The 19,823-nt window shown below is 53.6% G+C and overlaps 2 protein-coding genes across 2 annotated transcripts; both read right to left on the bottom strand.

Moving 5' to 3' along the window:
* Positions 1 to 6,352: 6,352 nt before the first annotated feature.
* LOC149993981 (metallothionein-1) lies at positions 6,353 to 8,001 on the bottom strand. The gene is made up of 3 exons (XM_090261027.1): positions 7,912 to 8,001; positions 7,260 to 7,325; positions 6,353 to 6,592 (listed from the first exon to the last, which is right to left on the bottom strand). Exons 1-3 carry the CDS (start codon positions 7,937 to 7,939, stop codon positions 6,501 to 6,503), a joined length of 186 nt encoding a protein of 61 aa, XP_090117153.1. The 5' UTR covers positions 7,940 to 8,001; the 3' UTR covers positions 6,353 to 6,500.
* Positions 8,002 to 17,951: 9,950 nt separating this feature from the next.
* On the bottom strand, positions 17,952 to 18,878 carry LOC149993980 (metallothionein-2B). The gene is made up of 3 exons (XM_090261026.1): positions 18,704 to 18,878; positions 18,357 to 18,422; positions 17,952 to 18,184 (listed from the first exon to the last, which is right to left on the bottom strand). The coding sequence occupies exons 1-3, from the start codon at positions 18,729 to 18,731 to the stop codon at positions 18,093 to 18,095; spliced, it is 186 nt and encodes a 61-aa protein (XP_090117152.1). The 5' UTR covers positions 18,732 to 18,878; the 3' UTR covers positions 17,952 to 18,092.
* Between the last annotated feature and the right edge of the window lie 945 nt (positions 18,879 to 19,823).

The raw sequence follows: 19,823 nt of genomic DNA, 5'->3' as shown, positions 1-19,823 counted from the left end.
TTTATCGAATGGAAAGCCACCCGGCTCTGTCTTAATCATATGGGCCATTTATCGAGCACCCACTGTATGCTGTGCGTGGGGCTATTTAGTCTCCATAATCCCATTCGATGGGTGAACAGGCTGAGGCGCAGGGAAGCTGAACACCTTGCCCAACATCACACGGGTGGTAAGTGGCATAACCGGAAATAACACCGGGAGTTGGTGCTCTCCGCGCCCCACGCCCTTCCCCCGTAGCCTTCCTGCCTCTTCGGTAGGCGGGCACCATCAACTTCCTTCGGTAGCACACGGGGAAGCTGTGGAGGACAAAGCCACCCCAGGCGGGGGTATCCCATGACCCACCCCTTGGATGGAGCGCTCCAGGTGGACGGCAGCTGCCCCCAGCGCGACCCAGCGAGAGCGCGCTTCTCTCACTGCCTGTTTCTCTCTGTGCGTCTTTGAGAAGAGCCAGCAAATGGGGAAGCTGGGGCTCTAGGAGGGGGAGAAGCTGGCCTGAGGTCAGGCCCTCAAGCAGGTGTGGCTCGAGACTGTGCCCCCTGATCCCCGGATGCCTGATTTCCTGTCCGTTCCTCTTGGTCTAGGGGTTCCAGGAACCAGGGCTCAGGCTCTGAGACGGGCCATTCAAAATATCTGCCTGTTCGCTCTCTCTGCTCATCAAGAGTCAAAAAGTCCGTAAACGGGCTTGAGTGAAAGGGTGTAATCATTTAACTGAAAACACAGGTGCTCCAATGATGACACCGGGACCCTCTCTCTCCAGGTCTTAGCCTGTCAGCGTCACTCCCAGAGGAGTTTTCTCCACGTCGTGGCTCCGGCAGGTTAACAACCCCCAACAGAAACAGAGCGTCCGTTGCACCAGTCCTAGCAAATATCTTAGATTGGCCTGCATTGGGTCACGTGACTCTCCCTGATCTCGTCCCTTTGATGGGCCAGGGCTGGGCCATGGACCTGTCTTTGAGACAAGGGGCAGAGTCAGCCCCACAGAGCCGCACCGAGTGAGTGGTTGGGGATGGGGGGGGGGGGGCGCGTTCTGCACTGCGAGATGAGGACCCCATTACCAGAAGATGAATGTTACAACTTGACTTGTGCATGAAAATGGCCCGAATGATTTCTTTGCCGTTTTCAAATCCTAGAAGAATATTTCCTCAATTTTTCATGCTATTCATAATGTAACAGTGACACATTTCAGGCTTGATCTGCATTATCAGCACTTACTGTCTCACTCTCTTAAATCTAGAGAATCAGCAACCAATAAACCAAGCCCTGCTCCCGTTTAGAGGATGTAAGTGCTGCCCCATCTCCAGCTCCCATGTAACTGGGCGCAGAGTTGGGAACAGATGTGCAATGATACCCTGTTACATAGCATTTCCATCAACCAGATATATTGATGTTAAACAATCTCAAGAACACAGATCAAGACCCAGTGGATAATAGCCCCCGGCTTGTTTTTGAATGGCCTACAAGTGATTCTACATTTTGAAAGGGTTGTATAAATAAATGAATAAATAAATAGATAAGCAAATAGTCGCGACAGAGACCCTATGTGGCTTTCACCTTACTCTCTAGTGAAAACAAAAATATGAACCTGCTTTCATCGTACTGGAACTACATTTATTCATCAATTGCAAACCATACGTTGGCAGCAGGTACAACAGTTCAGCAAAAATCAACAAACGCATTCGGTGGAAATCAATAGACTATAGGGAGTGTATCAAGTACAAGAAATAGTATGGCATCTTTTGTTATTTTTCTAAATGGCCTCTACGTTATCATTGATAGCAAACAGATGTGTTTGTGTGTGTAAAGGCGGGATTCATGTTCACCAATCAGTGCCTGCCTGCGGCCCAGCACCGGGGAGGTATCCGGAATGAATAAATGAACAGCCCCAATCCCATCATTCCCTTGTCCCTGAACCCTCTGTGGCTTCACATTTTCGGGGAAATGATTAGACAAGGCTCTCCAAGCCTTTTCTTATACTCTTCCTCCTTCAGGATTGGGGTGGGCGTGCCGTAAGGAGAGTCAGGGGAACCAAGGGCCTGGTGTACATGTGCTCTTCAGGGCAGTTTCCCTCGAGGGGAGCTGGACTCTGGGGATTTTGCCTTGGTTTTTCATCTGTACCAGGGCCCCACCCCCTGGGACCCATGGGGCTCTAAGGAACCTCACCTGACTGAGGCCCAAACTTGGAATCCCTGCCAGGAAAGTCAGTTTCCCAGGCCTGAGAGTGGCAAGCCCCGAGGGCAGGCAGGAGACACTTCCAACTCCGAGAAAATCTCACTCACCCGGGGGCGTGTCTTGCAGGCCCAGGCAAGAAGGAATGTGGCCCGGGACCAGGACCAGGTGATGAAATGCAGGCCCTGCCCTGTTCTGCCTCAGAGTCTCAGGCCCTGGGGGCAGTCCCGTGATGACAGGGAGGAAGCCCCTTGCCCCCCAACATCTTCTCCAGATGCCCAATTTACAGGCAATGGAATTAAGCTGGAGGTCAAGGGTAAAGGTGGGGGACTGCGGGACCAGGTGTGGAGAGGGGGCAGGAGCAAGGAATTGCTATAGGGTTGAGAGGAGGATCCACAGGCCTGGACTTGGGGCCCAGAGTATCTGGTCGGGGCGTGTGCCAGTGACAAATGTCCTTGGAACCTGTTCTAGTCCACATTTGAGTTTAAAGAGGAACACCTGATTGGCTGAGGCTCCCTGGAGAGCAAGGGTTCAAACCTCTAGCTTTTTAAGCTGGACCCCAGGATCCCCCCTGCCTCTGAGGCTGTGCACAATGGTGGCGGAGGAGGGTTCCCCAAAAGGAAGTTGGATGGATGCCAGACAGCCAAACTTGGTCAATGCCTATCACAAGCCCCAGTCCACCCCAGAGAGAGACTTCTCTGGGGGAAGAATTGCCCTTGGTCTCTGAAGGACCACAGGAAGCTGGTTCCCCCTGGCTGGGGTGACCCTGACTTAGCCTTGTTGGGGTAGTGAGGGGTGGCGGGAAGGTATCTTGGAGACAGAGTCCAGGTGGTCTGCATATAGCTGTGTCCCCACTCCCAGTGATGGTGATGATGTAACAGGCAGGCCAGGTGTCTTGATGGGACCCAGATCCCATCCCTCAGGTTTGCAAGGCAACCCCTGGAATCCCAGGGGCTAATGCAGTCCTGTGTATAATCCAAGCCTCCATGACATCACCAACTTCCCTGCCCTGTCTCAGCCCCTCCCTGGAGCGCTCAAGAATCATGCCCTAGCTCGTGTGGCTTAACCAAAGGGTCACCAGTTCAATTCCCACTCAGGGCATATGCCTGGGTTATGGGCCAGGTCCCCTGTTGGGGGCGCGTGAGAGGCAATCACACATTGATATTTCTCTCCCATTCTTTCTCCCTCCCTCCCCCTTTCTCTAAAAAGAAAATAAGTAAAATCTTAAAAGAAAAAAAACACCAAGTCTGTCCAGTCTGAGAAGTCCCTACTGCCAGCCTTGAGGCAAAAAACAGGCAGCCTTAACAACATATCCCCCCCCCCCTTCGAAATAGAAGAATCTGCAGAGGGAGGGAGGGAGGCCACCGTGGAGGAGGAAAGGTGGCAGGAAGGAGCTGGTCTCAGCAGATGTCAGCCTCCCTGGGTCCCCAGAAGACAGAGGTATCAGCGTTCTCACAGAAACAGGACTGTAGCTTGGGCTCATTGCCCTGGTGACTGCCACTTAGGGTGGATTCTTGACTGTTCCCATGACATAGTTCCAGGTATAGCACGTGTCCCCGATACCCTTTGTTCCTGCCACCTGCCCCTTGAATTTACACTTCTCAGGAGCGAGGATCAGATTGGCTCAGTGTCAGCCACACTAAGCATCTGTGTTGGGCAGGGCTGTCCTGCCAGCTTCCGCTCCTCCAGAAGTTAGCCTCCCGCTTGGCCAGCCCACTCCCCACCAGTGCCCTAATCAGTTCTGGACAAGAAGTGACCATGTGAATGAATGAGAAGATGGAAGAAAGGAAGGAAGGAAGGAAGGAAGGAAGAAAGGAAGGAAGGAAGGAAGGAAGGAAGGAAGAAAGGAAGGAAGGAAGGAAGGAAGGAAGGAAGGAAGGAAGGAAGGAAGGAAAGGAGGGAGGGATAGAGGGAGGCAGGGAGGGAGGGAGGGAGGGAGTGAATGAGGAAGGAAGAAAGGAAGGCAGGGAGGGAGGGGAGTAGGGGGTAGCGGGGTGGAGGGTAGGGGGTAGGAAGGAGTAGGGTTTCTGTAGGCCTTCTGGTCGGATGAATCACACCCTCTTCCCAAGGCTTCCACACCTGTCTTAGCTTGTCTTACCCTCAGCCTATCCCAGAGTCGGTGTGAAATGGAACTGTTCTCTCGGGGGCAGAAATGTTCAACAGCTGCATCTAGAAGTGATAAATAAATGCTTCCTGACTTGAAATAAGACCTCCTCCAACAAAGGGCTTGTATCTTATTTACACGCTATCTTCCCTCTCCGTGCCCAGCACAATGATTTACATACAGCTGGGGTCCAATAAATGCTCCTGGAATCAAATTCGGAGCGCTTATGGATCGCCTGCTGACGGTCAGGCACCCTGCCTGGCCTAGAGGGGAGCAGCACTTACCAAGCACCTGTTACGTGCCCGAGACTGTGCTGGTCACCTTTAACCTCGCAGCAACCCACGGAGGAGGCGCTGTCACTGCACCCCCTTTCCAGATGAGAAATATGGGCACGGACAGGTCACAGGACTTGCCCACGTAGTGGCGCTATGCTCCCAGCCGGGCAGTCTGGCTCCAGAGGTGACACATTTAAACTGCTTTCCCTATTAAACACGGTATTAACTTCTGGAATTAGACAAGGCATTCCGATGCAGCCATAGAAAATTAGAGAAATACTATTATAAATTAACGTCTCCCACAGACATCCATAATGCTCATGCCTCGCCCACACTTGGGGAGATGGGGCTCGGGACAATGAAGATGCCACTTCACATGTGGCTCAGAAAATAAAAAACTGCCAGTCAGATGACTGTGTTTGTCAGCTGCGGTGAGAACTTTATGTCCCCGTCTCGAGAGGTTGGGTAGCTGTGACACCCAAGGGCAGAGCTGTGAAACAGCAGGCACCGGGTGTGTTTGCGACCTTGGCACCAGGATATCTAGACCAAACAGGGCAGAGCCACATCACACTCCTGCTCTACCCCCCGAGGTCCGTGCCAGGCTCTGGGCAGGAAAGGGCGGCTGGGACATCAGCCCACCTACAGGGCTGTGGTTCTCACAGTGTGAGCCCCCGAGGTAGGCGTGGGCTGCCCTCTCAGCCTGGTTTGCACTCTGTGAAGCCACTTGTCACATCCTGCGTGGCAAGGCCTGCCTGCCCCAGACAGACAGGAACTGGGTCCCTCCAGGTTCCCTCAGCCACCAGTGCAGCCAACCACATGCCCAAAGCCTTGGCTTCAAATATCAGTCGGGGCAGAAATACTTCCTGACAGAAGCTCATTTCATTTCATTAAATGACTGTGTGTGACCATGTCAGTGGGTTGCAACCTTAGGTACTTGTTAAAAATACAGGTCCATCCATGACTGGTGTGGCTCAGTGGATTGAGCGCAGCCTGTGAACCAAAGGTTTGCTGGTTCCATTCCCAGTCACGGCACGTGCCTGGGTTGCGGGCCAGGTCCCCAGTTGGGAGCGTGCGAGAGCCAACCACACAGTGATGTTTTTTTCCCTCTCTTCCTCCCTCCCTTCTCCTCTCTAAAAATAAATAAAATCTTAAAAGAAAACAAAAACAAAACAGATCCTCCTGACCTGGACGGTCTTAAGACCTAAGATGGGCAAAGTGGGGTGGCGGCGGCCTTGCCAAGCGACTCAGCTGCGTAACCAGGTTGGGGGTCACTCAGATGAGTGAAACACGTGGCCTCTGCTCCCCGCTCCAAAGTGCACGTGAACTACATCCCTCACGCCCTGGCCCAGACATGCTGGCCTTCTCTTTCCTGAACATGGCAAGCTCTTCCTGGCCTCGGGGCCTGTGCTCACGCTGTCCCAACAGACTCTCAGATCTCCGTGCCAGCCGCTCTGAGGTCTCACCCCGACCACGCCCTCAGTCTCAGCCTTTCTGTTTCTCCTGCGCGTTCACCCCGCAGCAGCCTGTAAGCTTCACGTCGCCTCGCCACTGAGAGCCCATTGCTGGTGTACACAGTAGGTCACACACAGTGACCCAGACACACAGAAAGGGCAGGGACCAGTGAATTCTAGAAGGTGGTAGAGAAAAGGCTCACAATGGAGAGCCAAGGGCAGGCCAGACAACAGGAAGCATTTCAGCCACCCCCACTTACTGTGCCAGCACCCCTACCTCCCTCCAACACAGTTGCCCCTACAGCCCAATGGGAACCAAGCCCCATATTCCCAGGACACCATCAGGAACATGGAGCCAGAAGAGTATAGATACAGTTTATTGTCATCCAGCTATTTCATACAAAAGGGAACACGGGAATTGGTTCAGGGCTTATGAAAAAAAATATTAAAAAATGCAGGTTTGTAGACATTGCTCTATTTACATCGGGGGGCAGGCTCTCCCCCACATCACGCACAGCAGCTGCACTTGTCCGACGCTCCTTTGCAGATGCAGCCCTGGGCGCACTTGGCACAGCCCACGGGGCAGCACGAGCAGCAGCCTGGGGACCGCAGGGAAAAGAAGAGGTCAGAGGTGGCTTCACCAGGCACCTCCCTGGCTCACAGCAGGCCTGGCACAAGCTCCCCACCCCGCAACCCCAGACGACCCTGAGTTTGAGATGGCACCTGCTATCCTGACACAATTGGTGGGACCTTTTCCCACCAGGCTGTTCTGCCATTCTGAGTCCAGACAGGGCAGAAAGCCTGGAGAGGCAGTGCCAGGGCCCCCGGCCTCCTAGAACCTTACAATGAAGTGAGGAAGTCCTCAAGATCAGAGAGGGAGCACACCTCTGCCACTGCAGTGCCCACGAGGGTTAGGGATGCTGTGGGCTGGCTCCCAAGGAGAGGGCTGCACCAGGTCAGAGAGACCACGTTCAGGTGCATAAAGTGCTCGGGAGACTAGGGGGGGTCCTTAGGCTGCATCAAGAGACAGGTTCTCGTTCTGGCTCCTCCTCGACACTATTTGGTGACTTCTCTGCACCTTAGCGTTCTGTTCTAGGTTGAGAGGTGAGACTCAGTCACCTCTGTGGCTCTCTCAGCTCTGATTCGGATTCAGTTGCTGAGGAAAGTGGGGTAGGGGCGGGGGCGGGGTAGAGAGGCTGGGTCACTGGTCTGCAGCTGCCTGCTTAGCTCCGCCCCTAGGTTCCCAGAGGAAGGCCCCTCACTCACTCTTCTTGCAGGAGGTACATTTGCAGTCCTTGCATTTGCAGGAGCCGGCGCAGGTGCAGGATCCACCTACAGGAGCAGAAAGACAGGAAGTGAGACAGACGTGTGATGCAGAAGAGACAGCTGTCAATCCACAGTGGCTCCCGGCACCTCCTCTGTCAGGACCCAGCACTGGGGGCTCCTGTCCCACTCAGGGCATAGAAAGACAAGCCTCACTTTCTCTCTCTGAGTGCCAGGAAGGTGGGTCCCCTCCTGATTATACCCCAAAGGGAGGTCCCAGGCTCCAGACACAGCCCAGGTGGACAGGGGCTGGGGCCAGGGTCGTATGTCCTGAACTGGAAACAGGCAATAGCCCCACCTCCCATCAAGTCTTGACAGCCCGGAGGCCTGGGCAGAGAACTGGGTCCCAATCCAACAGCCCCGTACCCACTGGTTAACCTGGAGAACGGCAAATTGGAGCCTCAGTACCCTCAACCCCAAAATAAGAGGCCCAGGGAAACTGGAAATGCTCTCAGCAGCTTGGTTAAGAAGGACGCACTAACCCACTACAGGAGTCAACTACAGCCATAATTAAAATACTCCCTGCTCCACCCCAAAGACACTCGACCTCCGCCTGGGAAAGGAGCAACCTAAAGCCAGAGCCGGGGGTTCTCACCGGTGCAGCAGGAGCAGTCGGGGTCCATTTCGATCAGAGGTGAGGCAGGAGGTCCAAAGCAAGAGGAGAAGAGGCGCTGGTGCTCGTCCGAGGTGTTTTTGCGCCTTGGAGCCCGCGGGCCCACTTTATAGCCAGAGAAGGCGGCCCGTGCGCAGAGGCTCCGCCCCGGCCCTTGCACCCCGCCCGGCGGAAGCCTCGCCGTGGGCAGCGCCCTTGGCGGGGCTGAGCGCACCTGCCCGGGCCGGGAGCAGTGTTCCCCTGGGGCTTTTGGAGTCCGTGCGCACCGTGTGGGCGTGCGGCACCTCCGGCGCGTGATCACGTGGCGGGGTTTGTGTAGCACACGGTGTCCCAGCTCGGACCCGTCCCAAAATTTTCCCCACTGGGGCAATCAGCCGTATTCCCGGCTGTTCCGGGAACTCAGCCCACGCGTCCCAGCCCCCTGGCCCCCTCGTCTTTGCCCTCGGGTTCACCGTTTCCCGGAGCCCGTGTGCAAGCCCAGCCTTGTGCTCTCATCCCGGACTTGCCTGGAGCCCGGGAGCTGTGTGCAGAGACCCGTGGTGGATGTGACCTTCACCCCCTCACACCCTCACCACCCCAGCTTCTTGAGTGTTTCCTGTTTACAGCAACACGGACAATAGAGGCCCCTTCCCCCTTCCTTCCATTCTCCTCGGCCAAAGGGATGAGTGGGCACATTGTCCTGGTCCTCCTTTGCCTAAACTTTTCCGGGGCTTTTCTCAGCCTAGCAGGTCCACACCCTCCCCTCCAGGACGGAGGTTCTCAAAGCATGGAATGCCCCCCACTACTTCCCAACCCCCACCTCCACCCCACCCCCAGGGAAGGGGTCAGTTTAGGCACTAGGTGGACCTGGCATAAATAACAAGCAAAAAAATCTATTTCCCTTTCGGTGTTCACGGCATTACATACCATTTAGTCGATACCAGGCTTGGTTAATTACTTTCCCTCTTTAAACCCGAACAACAACCCTAAAGGGAAATCCTAGAATTACACACAGCACCGGGAGTTGATAAGTAACCCACAGCCAGGGTGCTGGGAAGCAGTGCCCTGGGTCTGATCCCCGTCACTTCCCTAAGGAGACAGAGAGAACCTTTCCTTTGGCCCAGAGGTATGTCCTTGCCCCCTCTATTGTGTCCAGCCGAATCCTGGGAGTGGCAAAGGGATACCTACAAAAGGGGTATGTGTATACATATACACACATATATATGTGATTGGATATATATATTTATGGTTCTTTGGCTACCTTCTCTGTTTAGAGGTAAACTGAGTCTCTTTTTCAGCAGTAGTATGGCGTTTGCTTTTCATAAAAATATATTTAAAGAAATGTGGATGTTTTCAACATTGTTAGGTAAGCTAGCGGTGCAGGGGACCGCAGAAATGGTGATGCCCTCTGTACCTGACGGGACACAGGCTGTCGCTCATGCTTCACATCCCTAGTGCGGGTTCCTCTCTTCAGGGGAGTCACCTGCTGGGGGCCCCTGGCCTCATGCTCACGTGGTAGTGAAACAACACGGGACACAGAGCCGGCACCCCAGGCCTGGCGCGTCTGTCTGCAAATAGACAAATGTCTCCTGTGCTGTGAATGATGACTGTAAATTAATAGCTAATATTATAGGTTACGAACAGCGCGCCAGGCTTCGTTCTAAGTTCCTTGCATGTGTTAAATCATTCAGTCCTAAGAGCCAGACGCTATTATTTGCCCTTTTCATAGTGGAGGAGACTGAACACAGACAGGTAATGACACCCAGCTATCAGTGACACAGGTGGGACCGGCGCTCATGCTGGCTGTCTGCAGCATCATGCCCTCACCTGCCACCTGGCGCCATGACATCACATGAAAGAGAACACTCAACACGTGGCCCAGAAGCAGTGGGAAGAGCGCTGAGTGCCAGTCAGATCCCTGTGCCTAGCTAGCCCTGTGCCTTCTCTGGGCTCCAGTTGGCCATCTCTCAAGCCAGGGGCACAACAAGACTATTTCAAAGGACCCTTGTAGCTCTGAATAATGAGAAGCAGGACTTAACACCCAGGGACAGCACAGATTCAGAGCTCTGACCAAGCGCTGTGTGATCTTGGGCAGGTGGCTTAACCTCTCTGGAAGGTGACCAAATCATTCCAGCCCCTGGACCTTCACTTTCTCGCTGGTTCCTGTGCAGAGCAAGTGACATGATAGGTGGGAACGGCTTTGCATCTGTCCCAATGCTGTGACAGTGTCTTGTCCCAGGGGGCTTATTGCCGGTTATCCCCCTTCCCCCCAGCACTGGGTCATCACGGTTCTAAACCATCTCTAGCCTCCGACCCAGAATAATGCTTCAGAACCAACGAGCCTTTCTCCAGGAGCATGATGGGAAGTAAAAGGATTCTCTCTGCACGAGTGTCAGTATGGACATAGAGATCCAAAGGGCCGCTGTTTGGTAAGCCCTAGGCTGGAGCCAGGACACTGTCGTTTATTCCTCACGTAGAAATATAATCTCCTTTCCACAAATGGGGAAAAGGGCTTCCCCTGGTCCCACGGCCAGGAAGTGGCGTCGTGGCCTGTGAACCAGGATGCCTGACACCAGAACCCACGCTCTGAGCACATGCTGGCTGCTGAACCCTCTCCTACAGGCCACCTGTGGGCAAGCGTGGGCCTGACTCTGGTCCACATGACTTGGCTTTCTCTTTGATTTTACATCAAATAGCATTTCCCTCCACAAGCAGCCTGGGGGGACAAACCGTTGTCATTAATTACAAGTCACTCAGGGCTTGACTCCTGTCTGATAAACACCACCCCGCCCTTCCATGCAGGACCCCCCATCACCCTGCATGGGCAGACAGACACGAAGTCCTTCATCTGGAACCAATTCTCAGGTACACACCCGCTTGTTGAGAAAAGGCAGGTAATTCCTCTAAATCCCTAGTCACTTTGTTGGTGCCAAGTAGCTAAGGGCTGGATTTGGGAGGGGCACATATCTGCCTGACTCAGATTCAAAGCCAGCCCACAACTAGGAGCTCTGGGGAGGTGCGGGGGCAGGTGTCCTGTCAGAGACACTGGGCAAGCCAAGAGTGAAGGCTGCCTGTGGGGATATGGGGGTGGTGTGTGTGTGTGTGTGTGTGTGTGTGTGTGTGTGTGCATTGCTTTGCCAGGTTGTGTGCTCCACACACTGGGGAGTTTGTGACTTGTTTTAAGTGCCCAGTGCACACTTCCAATGAACACCTGTACAGTGTTTATAAATACCTAATTTTCTTATTGGTTCTTCATATATTTATAGCGATGATGTGTGTTGACCCTCAAAATGGGTTTTGTATATTGTCCTTTCAAATTTTTCTTAGTAATTCATTTTATTTTGCAAAACTCGATATCCATGGATGTTAGAAACTGAAAAATGGTCCTCAGCACCAGTGTTTTAGAAGCAAGTCTTCATAGCTGGTGGCCTAAGGCTGTGCAATTGACAGAAGATGGAGCTCAGCGGAAGTCATCTGCTCGCCTTAAGACACTGTTTGTTGGGGACTAATATTTCCATGCAGAACAACTCTCTGCACTTCTATAATCTCCAACCCAGCCCCGGAAGGCAAAAATTTCTCATTTCCAATGCACAGAAAAAGAACTGGAGTCAGAGTGAAGACAACAACTTTTGCTTTCCTTCACATATTTCACAGAAAAGAGAATGTGGCAAATGGGTCAGGGTGGAATGGGAAAAAATGCAGATTTGTAGACATTGCTCTGTTTACATTGGGAGCAGGCTGTACCTGGAGGTCACGCACAGCAGCTGCACTTGTCCGATGATCCTTTGCAGTCACAGCCGTGGACGCCCTGGCCACAGCCCACGGGGCAGCAGGCGCAGCAGCCTGGGGCCGCAGGGAAAAGGAGAGGTCAGAGGTGGCTTTGCCAGGCACCTTCCTGCCCAACAGCACAAACCCTCAGCCCCGGGAGGGCCCATAGTTTGCAAAAGCATGCTCTGTCGTGAAACACGTAGTAAGACCTTTGACATTTGGTCTTCACCACGAGAAGGCTGTCCTGCCCCATCTGAGCCCAGGATGGGGCAGAGCCCGCAGAGGCAGTGATAGGGTCCCAGGGGCAAAGGGAGACCAGTTCCCTGAGAACCATCCACTCATAACCAGCTCTGGGCTCCCTCCCTTGCCTTCGCCCAGCCCCCAGGTTCCCAGAGAAGGCTCCCAACTCACTCTCCTTGCAGGAGGTGCATTTGCAGTCCTTGCATTTGCAGGAGCGGCGTAGAGGCAGGGTCCATCCACCTGCAAGGAGGAGAAAGACAGGAAGTGAGACATGTGATGCAGAAGAGACAGCTGTCAACCCACAGTGGCTCCCTATTTACCCCGCAGGGATGGTCCCAGGCTCCAGACCCAGTTCAGCTAGGCTGGGTCTGAGCGGCAGGACCTTATATCCTGAGGGCAGAAGGTACACTGTCCCCTGCCTCTAAGCTACCACAGACAACTTAGAGTCCTGGGTCCAGCAGCGCCTCCCAATCACCTGATGGGAGGCTGGAAATGCTCTAAAGGGGGATGAAGGCCCTTGGCTCCCCGGAGAGGGGGGGGCGGGAGGGGAAGCACGGAACCTGCTCTCTCTCTGCAGGAGTCCACTTCCTCTCAACTTCAAAACACTCCCCCTCTCAACTCAGGGACACTGTTGTGGGGCTGGGAAAGCGGCCTCCTAAGCGCCAGAGCCTGGGGCTCTGCCCCTCTGGGCAGGGGCAACTGGGGTCCCTTCCCATCAGAGGTGAGGCAGGGGGTCCAAAGCTAGAGGAGAAGAGTCACTTGCGCTAGTGCAGCGCGTGGTGGCGCCCCCCGAGCCCGCGTGCTCACTTTATAGCCAGCGGAGGCGGCCCGGGCACAGGCCTCTCTCTCCGTGGCTCTTGCTCCCTGCGCGGCGGAATCGGCGCCGCTCGCAGCGCGCTGGCTGGCTGGGCTGGGCTGGGCGCCCCTGGCGGGCCGGGCGCACCGTTCCCCTCCCGCTGCGGGGCTCCGTGCGCACCGTGCGGGCTGCAGTGCTGACGCCTGATCACATGAGGGGCCTGTACGCCCTGTGGCCCACGTGTCCAGCCTCCAGGCCTGACCCTTCCCAATTTTGCACAGGGGGCAGTCGCCTCCGATCTGCAGGCCCTTGTTACTGAAACCCCGCCCCTGCGACCTTGACATCTGCTCTACACCTAGTCTCGTGGCCCTGTCCTCTGCTTTGCTCCTTCCAGGAGCCCGTGTGCAACACCCCCTCCCGCTCACGTCCTTGACTTGGCAGGAATGGAGGAGAACGCCGAGGGCGTTGTGTGCAGACGACCGTGTGCAGTGGGACCTCGGCCTCCCGCCCGTATTTCTTCTCCCTGTGCCCCGACATGGGACCGCACTGCTGCCCACTCTGGCCTCCGCCTCCTTCCACCCTGCAAATCTCCATCGCAGGGGGGATCCACGGACACGTGTGTCGGCATCCTTTGCAGAAAACGCTAGTGCTCCCCGCAGTCTGTTGGTATATCCCACTCCTGGAGGTTCCTACAGCATGGAATACCCCAAAGGAGGGATCGTTTTAGGGGATGGGAAGACATGGCTTTGAAAAACACAGCAGTAAAAGTAGTTTCACCTCCTAGCCGGACGTAGCGTTTACCAAGTGCCCGGCCCTGGTTTCATCTCTGCGCATCTCTGCACCCGCACCGGAGCCCCACAAGGGAAATACTTTCACGTTTGAGCCCTTTTAGCTAACAAGACCTCTTCAACACAAGGACTCTAAATTCCTTGCCCAAGGTGGCATCGCTGGGTATTTGTATACTCAGTGGATTGCAGTCAGGCTTTCAAGGGAAGGAGAAGGTCCCAAAGTCACCAGCCTGTGGCTGAGGTCTGTTGACAACCCTCTACTGCTTGAAGCAAGCCATTTTAACAACAGCAAGCTGCCAGCTCAACCATGGCAGCAATACGATTGACCCATAGTGAAATATATAGATATTTATAATAATTATATATAATAATTAATAATATAAATAAGTATAATAGTACTATGTTATAACAATAAAATTGGCTATCTCCAATGTCTTGCATAAGACAGATTCTTATCAGTGGTAAAATAGTTTGCTTTCCATATATTTTTTAAAAGGGGGGGATGGGACAACTGTAATAGAACAACAATTAAAAAAATGGGGAAAAAAAGGAAATAGGAATCATTTCCAAGTACAAGGAGGTGAAGGCAGCAGAAAAAAATAGCAGGTTTCTTTGGGTTTTTGAGACTGTTACTGAGCAAACCGGGGCCTGTTCACATGGTGCCTTGGTGTCAAACCCAACAATTAGTGCTGAGAAAAACAGGTCTTTATATACAATATTCTAACCTTGGGGGTGCTGGGAGCACTTCCACTCAGAGCCCTGTTTTCCCACGGGACCCAGCACTTCCCTTTGTAAGGTTTGTGCCCAGAAGAAGGGAGAAGTCAGGTGGACCAATTCAAAGCCATTATCGAGGGATGTTCAAGCAGGCGGCTGAGTTTGAAAGGACTAGAGCACCAACGGAAGGGGTAGAGGGACTTTAAGGGCGTGGAGCAGACCCCAGAGGGGGACTCACTCTGCCGGTCAGCTCCAGAGTCCTTGGCATAGCTGTTTGCGAAACAACAATGTCCTCTGATTAAGGATGGCTGCTTTGGCAACAGGAAGTCCAAGAGATTTATGGCCCTTGTTTCTGTGAAATGCTCAAGGGGGAGGGAAACCAGGCCTCAGCAGGATGCTGGCGGCTCTGCCTCAGTTGCCTCTGATAACAGGGAACCTCGTGCTGGGGTGCTTGGCTGGTGACGCAGACCTCCTTTGTTTCAGCACAGGTGGTGGCTCAGGTCCTCCAAGTCCCAGTACAGTCTGACACCCTTGTTCCCTCAAAGGCTATAAAAAAAAAACCAAGCCCAGAAGTTTCCCATCCCTTATCTGTCAGCTCTCTCCTTCAGGATCTGGGGTCCATTGTCCTCAGCCCTGTGAGAAACGCTCACAATGAAACACTAGGACACAGGACTTGAGCAGCAAAGCGAAGCATTTATTCACTAGTCTGCAGAGTCGGGCTCACTGCCAGCCAGGGGCATGGCACATGAAGTAGACAAAGAAAACTGGTTTTATAGTAATGCGATTAGCTCCCCCTCCCTCTCCGTTTCTCCATTACCGGTTAATCTGGGTTCACAATCAAATTCGATTAACTACTTAACTCAGGGTGTGATTAATTAAGGGTAATCTAGTTGTAGGTCTTTAACTTATTTGCAAAGTTATTTAGCTACATCTACTCATTTCTCTGTGTTTGGTGATGACAATCTTCCACCTTTTGATCCCAGAGATCTGTGTGAGGAGCTGCAGAATGTCATTTCTTCGCCCCTTTTCCATGATTCATCTGTTAATGATCTCCTACTGGTTTGAGAATCACTGGTTTCTTTATCCCTTACAGCCTCCATATAATAGTCCAAAAAAGCATGTCCCATGTTACACTGGATCATGGCGGAGTCCAGGAAAGGCACAAGTCCTAAGAGAGTGTCCTCTCCATATGTCCTGAGTTCCAGGAGTCCAGATAGAGTCTGGGTCTTCAAGGCAGAGTCCTTGGTGGCTTCGGAGTCAGCTGGAGCAGGCACGATCAAAGCAGCAGCGGGCCTGCTTTCTCATTAGCCCAGGCCGCGTGGCCGAATCCTGACTACAAACTGCACAGCTGCTCACTGCTTCCCACACGGCGGCTACAGCATCCTCCTACATCATGGCGCCCCTTTATCAGGCTCTCCAACATGCTCCTTCCTCTCAAGGCTGCGAGCCTTTCTTTTTAAATCCTGGGAGTCACTTGTACCTTTTGCCCTGGAGCAGTACCACTGCGATTATCAAGCTATCACCTTGTCATGCATATGCAAAGTATCTTAACAGCCGTACTATCTCCTGTTCTCATCCCGGAACCACTGGCTGTGGGGACTTTGGGGATCCCCCACAGGGCATCTTCCCATAACTGCATATTTTTCATGCCCATTACTATTTGGTGGAATAGAGGACTCTGTTTTGTCTGCAGGTTGTAGGTTCACAGGGTTGCCGAGAACAACACAGGACACACCAGCCCTGGCTAATAATTCGCCTAGAGGTTAATATTTTTCCCCTAGGCTGTGCAGAAGCATCATAAAGGAATAGCTAGTATTGTAGCAGACCACTCACCATGTGCCAGACCCACAGTAGGTTCTGCACATGTATGAATTCATTCACTCCTATGACCCACATGGTTTAATTTGCCCCTTTACAGTGGAGGAGACTGAGCCACACAGAGGGTACGTCGCGTGGCTCTAAGTGACACAGGTGGGACACACACTCAGGCAGGCTGACTGAAGCATCATTGGGCCCTCACCCACCACCCTCCACTCCGACCTCCCAGGTGTTAGGGATAAAGAAGCCAGTGACTCAAACCAGTAAGGAGATCATTAACAGATGAATCATGGAAAGGGGTGAGGAAATGACATTCTGCAGCTCCTCACACCTATCTCTGGGATCAAAAGGAGGAAGACTGTCATCACCAAACACAGAGAAATGGGAAGGTGTAGCTAGATAACTTTGCAAATAAATTGGAGATAGACCTATAGCTAGATTACCCTTAGTTAATCACACCCTCAGTTAAGTAGTTAATCGCATTAGATTGTGAACTCGGGTTCAGCAAGTGTCTGATCCCACCCTTAACGTCCATCCCAGAGTAATGCCTCTAAACCAATGAGCCTTTCCCCAGGAACTTGTTGGGAGCCAGAAGGGTTTCTCTTCCCACGAATGTCAGTGCGGACATAGTGATTCTAAGGGCCACTGATTAGTAAGCCCTAGCCTGGAGCCAGGACACTCTAATAACTTATATATCCTCACTTAGAGATTATAATCTCCTTTCTCTAAATGGGGAAATGGAGGCTCAGAGGGTTTCAGCGACCTGTGCAGGACTCACCACTTGTGACAAAGTAGTCTGTGAACCAGGATGTGTGACACCAAAACCCATGCACTTGGCCCAGTCTGGCTTCTGTGATCCCCTCTTCACATAGGGCCTTGTGGGCAAGCAGGGTCCTGACTCTGGTCCACGTGACTTGTCTTTCTCTTTGATTTTACATCAAATAGCGTCTCCCTCCACAAATAGCCAGGGGGACTAACCGTTGTCATTAATTACAAGTCATTCCCTCCAAGCTGCAGGGCCAGACATCACCCTGCGCAGGCTGACAGAAGTCCTTCATCTGGAACCCATTCCCAGGCACACTCCCACTCAGTGAGAAAAGTGGGGCAATTCTCCCCAAATCCCTACACACTTTGCTGGTTTCAAATAGCCAAGAGCTGGATTTTGGAGGAGGGCAGATTTCAGCCTGCCGGAGGGAGGAACTTGGGAACATTTGGAGCCAAGTCAAACAGCGAGCTCTCAGGGGGATAGCAGGTATCCCATCAGTGACACTGGGCAGGCCAAGAGTGATGGCCCCCTGTGGGGGCATCAGGGGCCGTGCCACTCCAGGTGTTTGTGGCCCACCGATTGCGGGCGTTTAGGAATTGTTTCCAGTGCCCAGTACACACTTCTGATGAGCCCTGTGCTGCATTTTAAAATCTCCCATGTTATAATTTGATCTTTATGTATTGAAATTGTGTGTTGAATCTAAAAATGTGGACTTTGTAGTGTTCTTTTCTGTCATTTCATAGTCATTATTATTCACCAAGATTTAGGTCTGAGATGGACAAGGAACAAAAAGCTGACCCTTCACTACAAGGATTTTCAAGCCCATGTTGACATCGAGCAAGCAGGGAGTTGTTTTCCACGCTTTAGTTAATTTCAAGCCTTAAATCCAGTGAGGGACTGAAGTTGGGCAGGGAAACCAGAGAGAAATGAGAATTCGGGATTGAGAAGTTTCTGTACCACCAACATTGACATGACAGCACTGGGAACCCTGTATCTACCCAGCGCCCTTAGAGCTTCTCACTGAGGTACCTGGCTTGCCTTAAGGCTCTTAGGGAATAACAACTCTTGGCTCAGAACCCATATCCCTGCACTTCCCCCCACCCCCCACCCCCACCCCAGCCCTGGTGGGTACGCCAAGAAAAAACAGTCAGAATAAAGTCAACAACTTTTATTATCATTCATGTCTTTTTATAGAAAAAAGGGGGGGAATGTAGCAAACGGGTCAGGGTTGTACAAAAAACTGCAGTTCGTACACGTTGCTCTATTTACACCGGGGGGCAGGCTCCCCCCCACATCACGCACAGCAGCTGCACTTGTCCGACGCTCCTTTGCAGATGCAGCCCTGGGCGCACTGAGCACAGCCCGCGGGGCAGCAGGCGCAGCAGCCTGGAGAAGGGGATAAGCGATTAATAAGAAATCCCGTCCTTCCCGACTGGGCCCGTTGTGGAGGTGCCACCCTCCCAAAGGGGCGCCAACTGCTCTGTTTAAACTCCCCTCAGGGGGGAATAGAAGGTGGGGCGGAGGGCACTTGGGGGGTAGGAAAGAGGGTTCCACTCACTCTTCTTGCAGGAGGTGCATTTGCAGTTCTTGCATTTGCAGGAGCCGGCGCAGGTGCAGGAGCCGCCTGCAAGGGGGAGAGACGCAAGTGAGGAAGGTCCCGGAGGCCTGACCGAGTGAGTGGGTGCCAGGAGCCCGGCCTCGCTTCCCGGACCTTCCGCCAGCCCCACTGCTCACCCAGCTCTCGGTAAAGCGGAGGCCGGCAGAGAGACGCGGACCAAACGCTTTAGAGAGGGATTAGCACCTTGAAGCCCAGGGGTTAGGAAGAGCAGGACGAGCGTCGGAAACTGCTCGTCTAGCTCTCCAACAGACACCCGGCGTCCCCAGCCCCGGACCTGGTCCCCTTACCGGTGGCACAGGAGCAGTTGGGATCCATGGCGAGCCGAAGTGGTGGCTGGAGTCCGAGGGCGGCTGCTAAGCGGGTCGCTAGGACTTCGAGGAGGCGGGTTGGAGCGCAGCGCGCGGTGGGCTCCCTTTATAGCGGCAGGGGGCCGGGACGCGTGCAAAAGCCCGCCCGGGCCGCCGCGCCTGCACACGCCCCTCGCTGAGTCACCGGCGGCGGCGGGGCGCACCGGGCCGAGCGCACAGGGCCGAGCGCACAGGGCTGTGCACACGGACCGCGGGGCGACAGTTCCCAGAAGGAGCCCTACGTGCGGGAGAGCTCGGCGCGGGTGGGGCCGGGTGCAGAGGTGTGACGAGGAGTTCCAGGCAGCCCGGGCCGTGCGCCGATCACCCTGCCGCTGCCCTCCCGCTGTGACCGGGGGTGCGCTCGCGCCCCCCTCCCGCTCCCTCTCCACGCCCCCACCCTCCCCTTCCGCCCCGTACTGGAACCCGAGTAGCTACAGAGAGCGTGTGAAAGCCGGCCTTGGCGATCCAGCTCGGACGAGTAATCCGTTGGAAGTGAGGACAGATTACAAAAAACTCTTTGTCCCTGAGAAGCCTTAATAATTGTGCAGCAACATATTAAACCCGGGGGACAGTTATTGATGACATACCCATTGTCTGTGCATTGCTTTCTCATTTAATCCCATATCAACCCTATGAGATAAGGACTCTCCGTCATTCCCATTTTAAAGAAGAGGAAAGATGAAGGGTAAGTAACTTGCCCAAGGTCACCGAGCTAGGAAGTGGCAGAATCTGGCGATTCAAATGAGAAGGCCCAGCCCATGCTGGAGGCTTTCTAAGGGTGGACGTCATCCACTCACAAGAGAGAATAACAATCAAGAAGCCACAAGCCTTGTGATCTGGAAACTCATGGTCACAGGGGCAGGGCCACAAGGGCCCAAGGAAAAGTGAAACCAGGGTCAGGACTAGGATGGAGGGCACCCTCTGGGGCAGGGGGAGCAGAGAGCAGGAGACTCGATCCAGATGGAAGGAAGCAGGCGTCTGAGGGGCGAGGGTGAGAAGATCTAGCCAGACAGGGGAGGAAAAGGAGCAGAGCAAGTAGCGAACTGGAAAGCTGGCATCG

Source organism: Furipterus horrens, unplaced genomic scaffold (assembly GCF_987537825.1).
Source record: "Furipterus horrens unplaced genomic scaffold, mFurHor1.1.pri manual_scaffold_13, whole genome shotgun sequence".
In the NCBI taxonomy this organism is placed as follows: Eukaryota; Metazoa; Chordata; class Mammalia; order Chiroptera; family Furipteridae; genus Furipterus; species Furipterus horrens.
The sequence above is the reverse complement of the archived record's forward strand: the minus strand, read 5'-3'. Positions and strand labels throughout refer to the sequence as shown.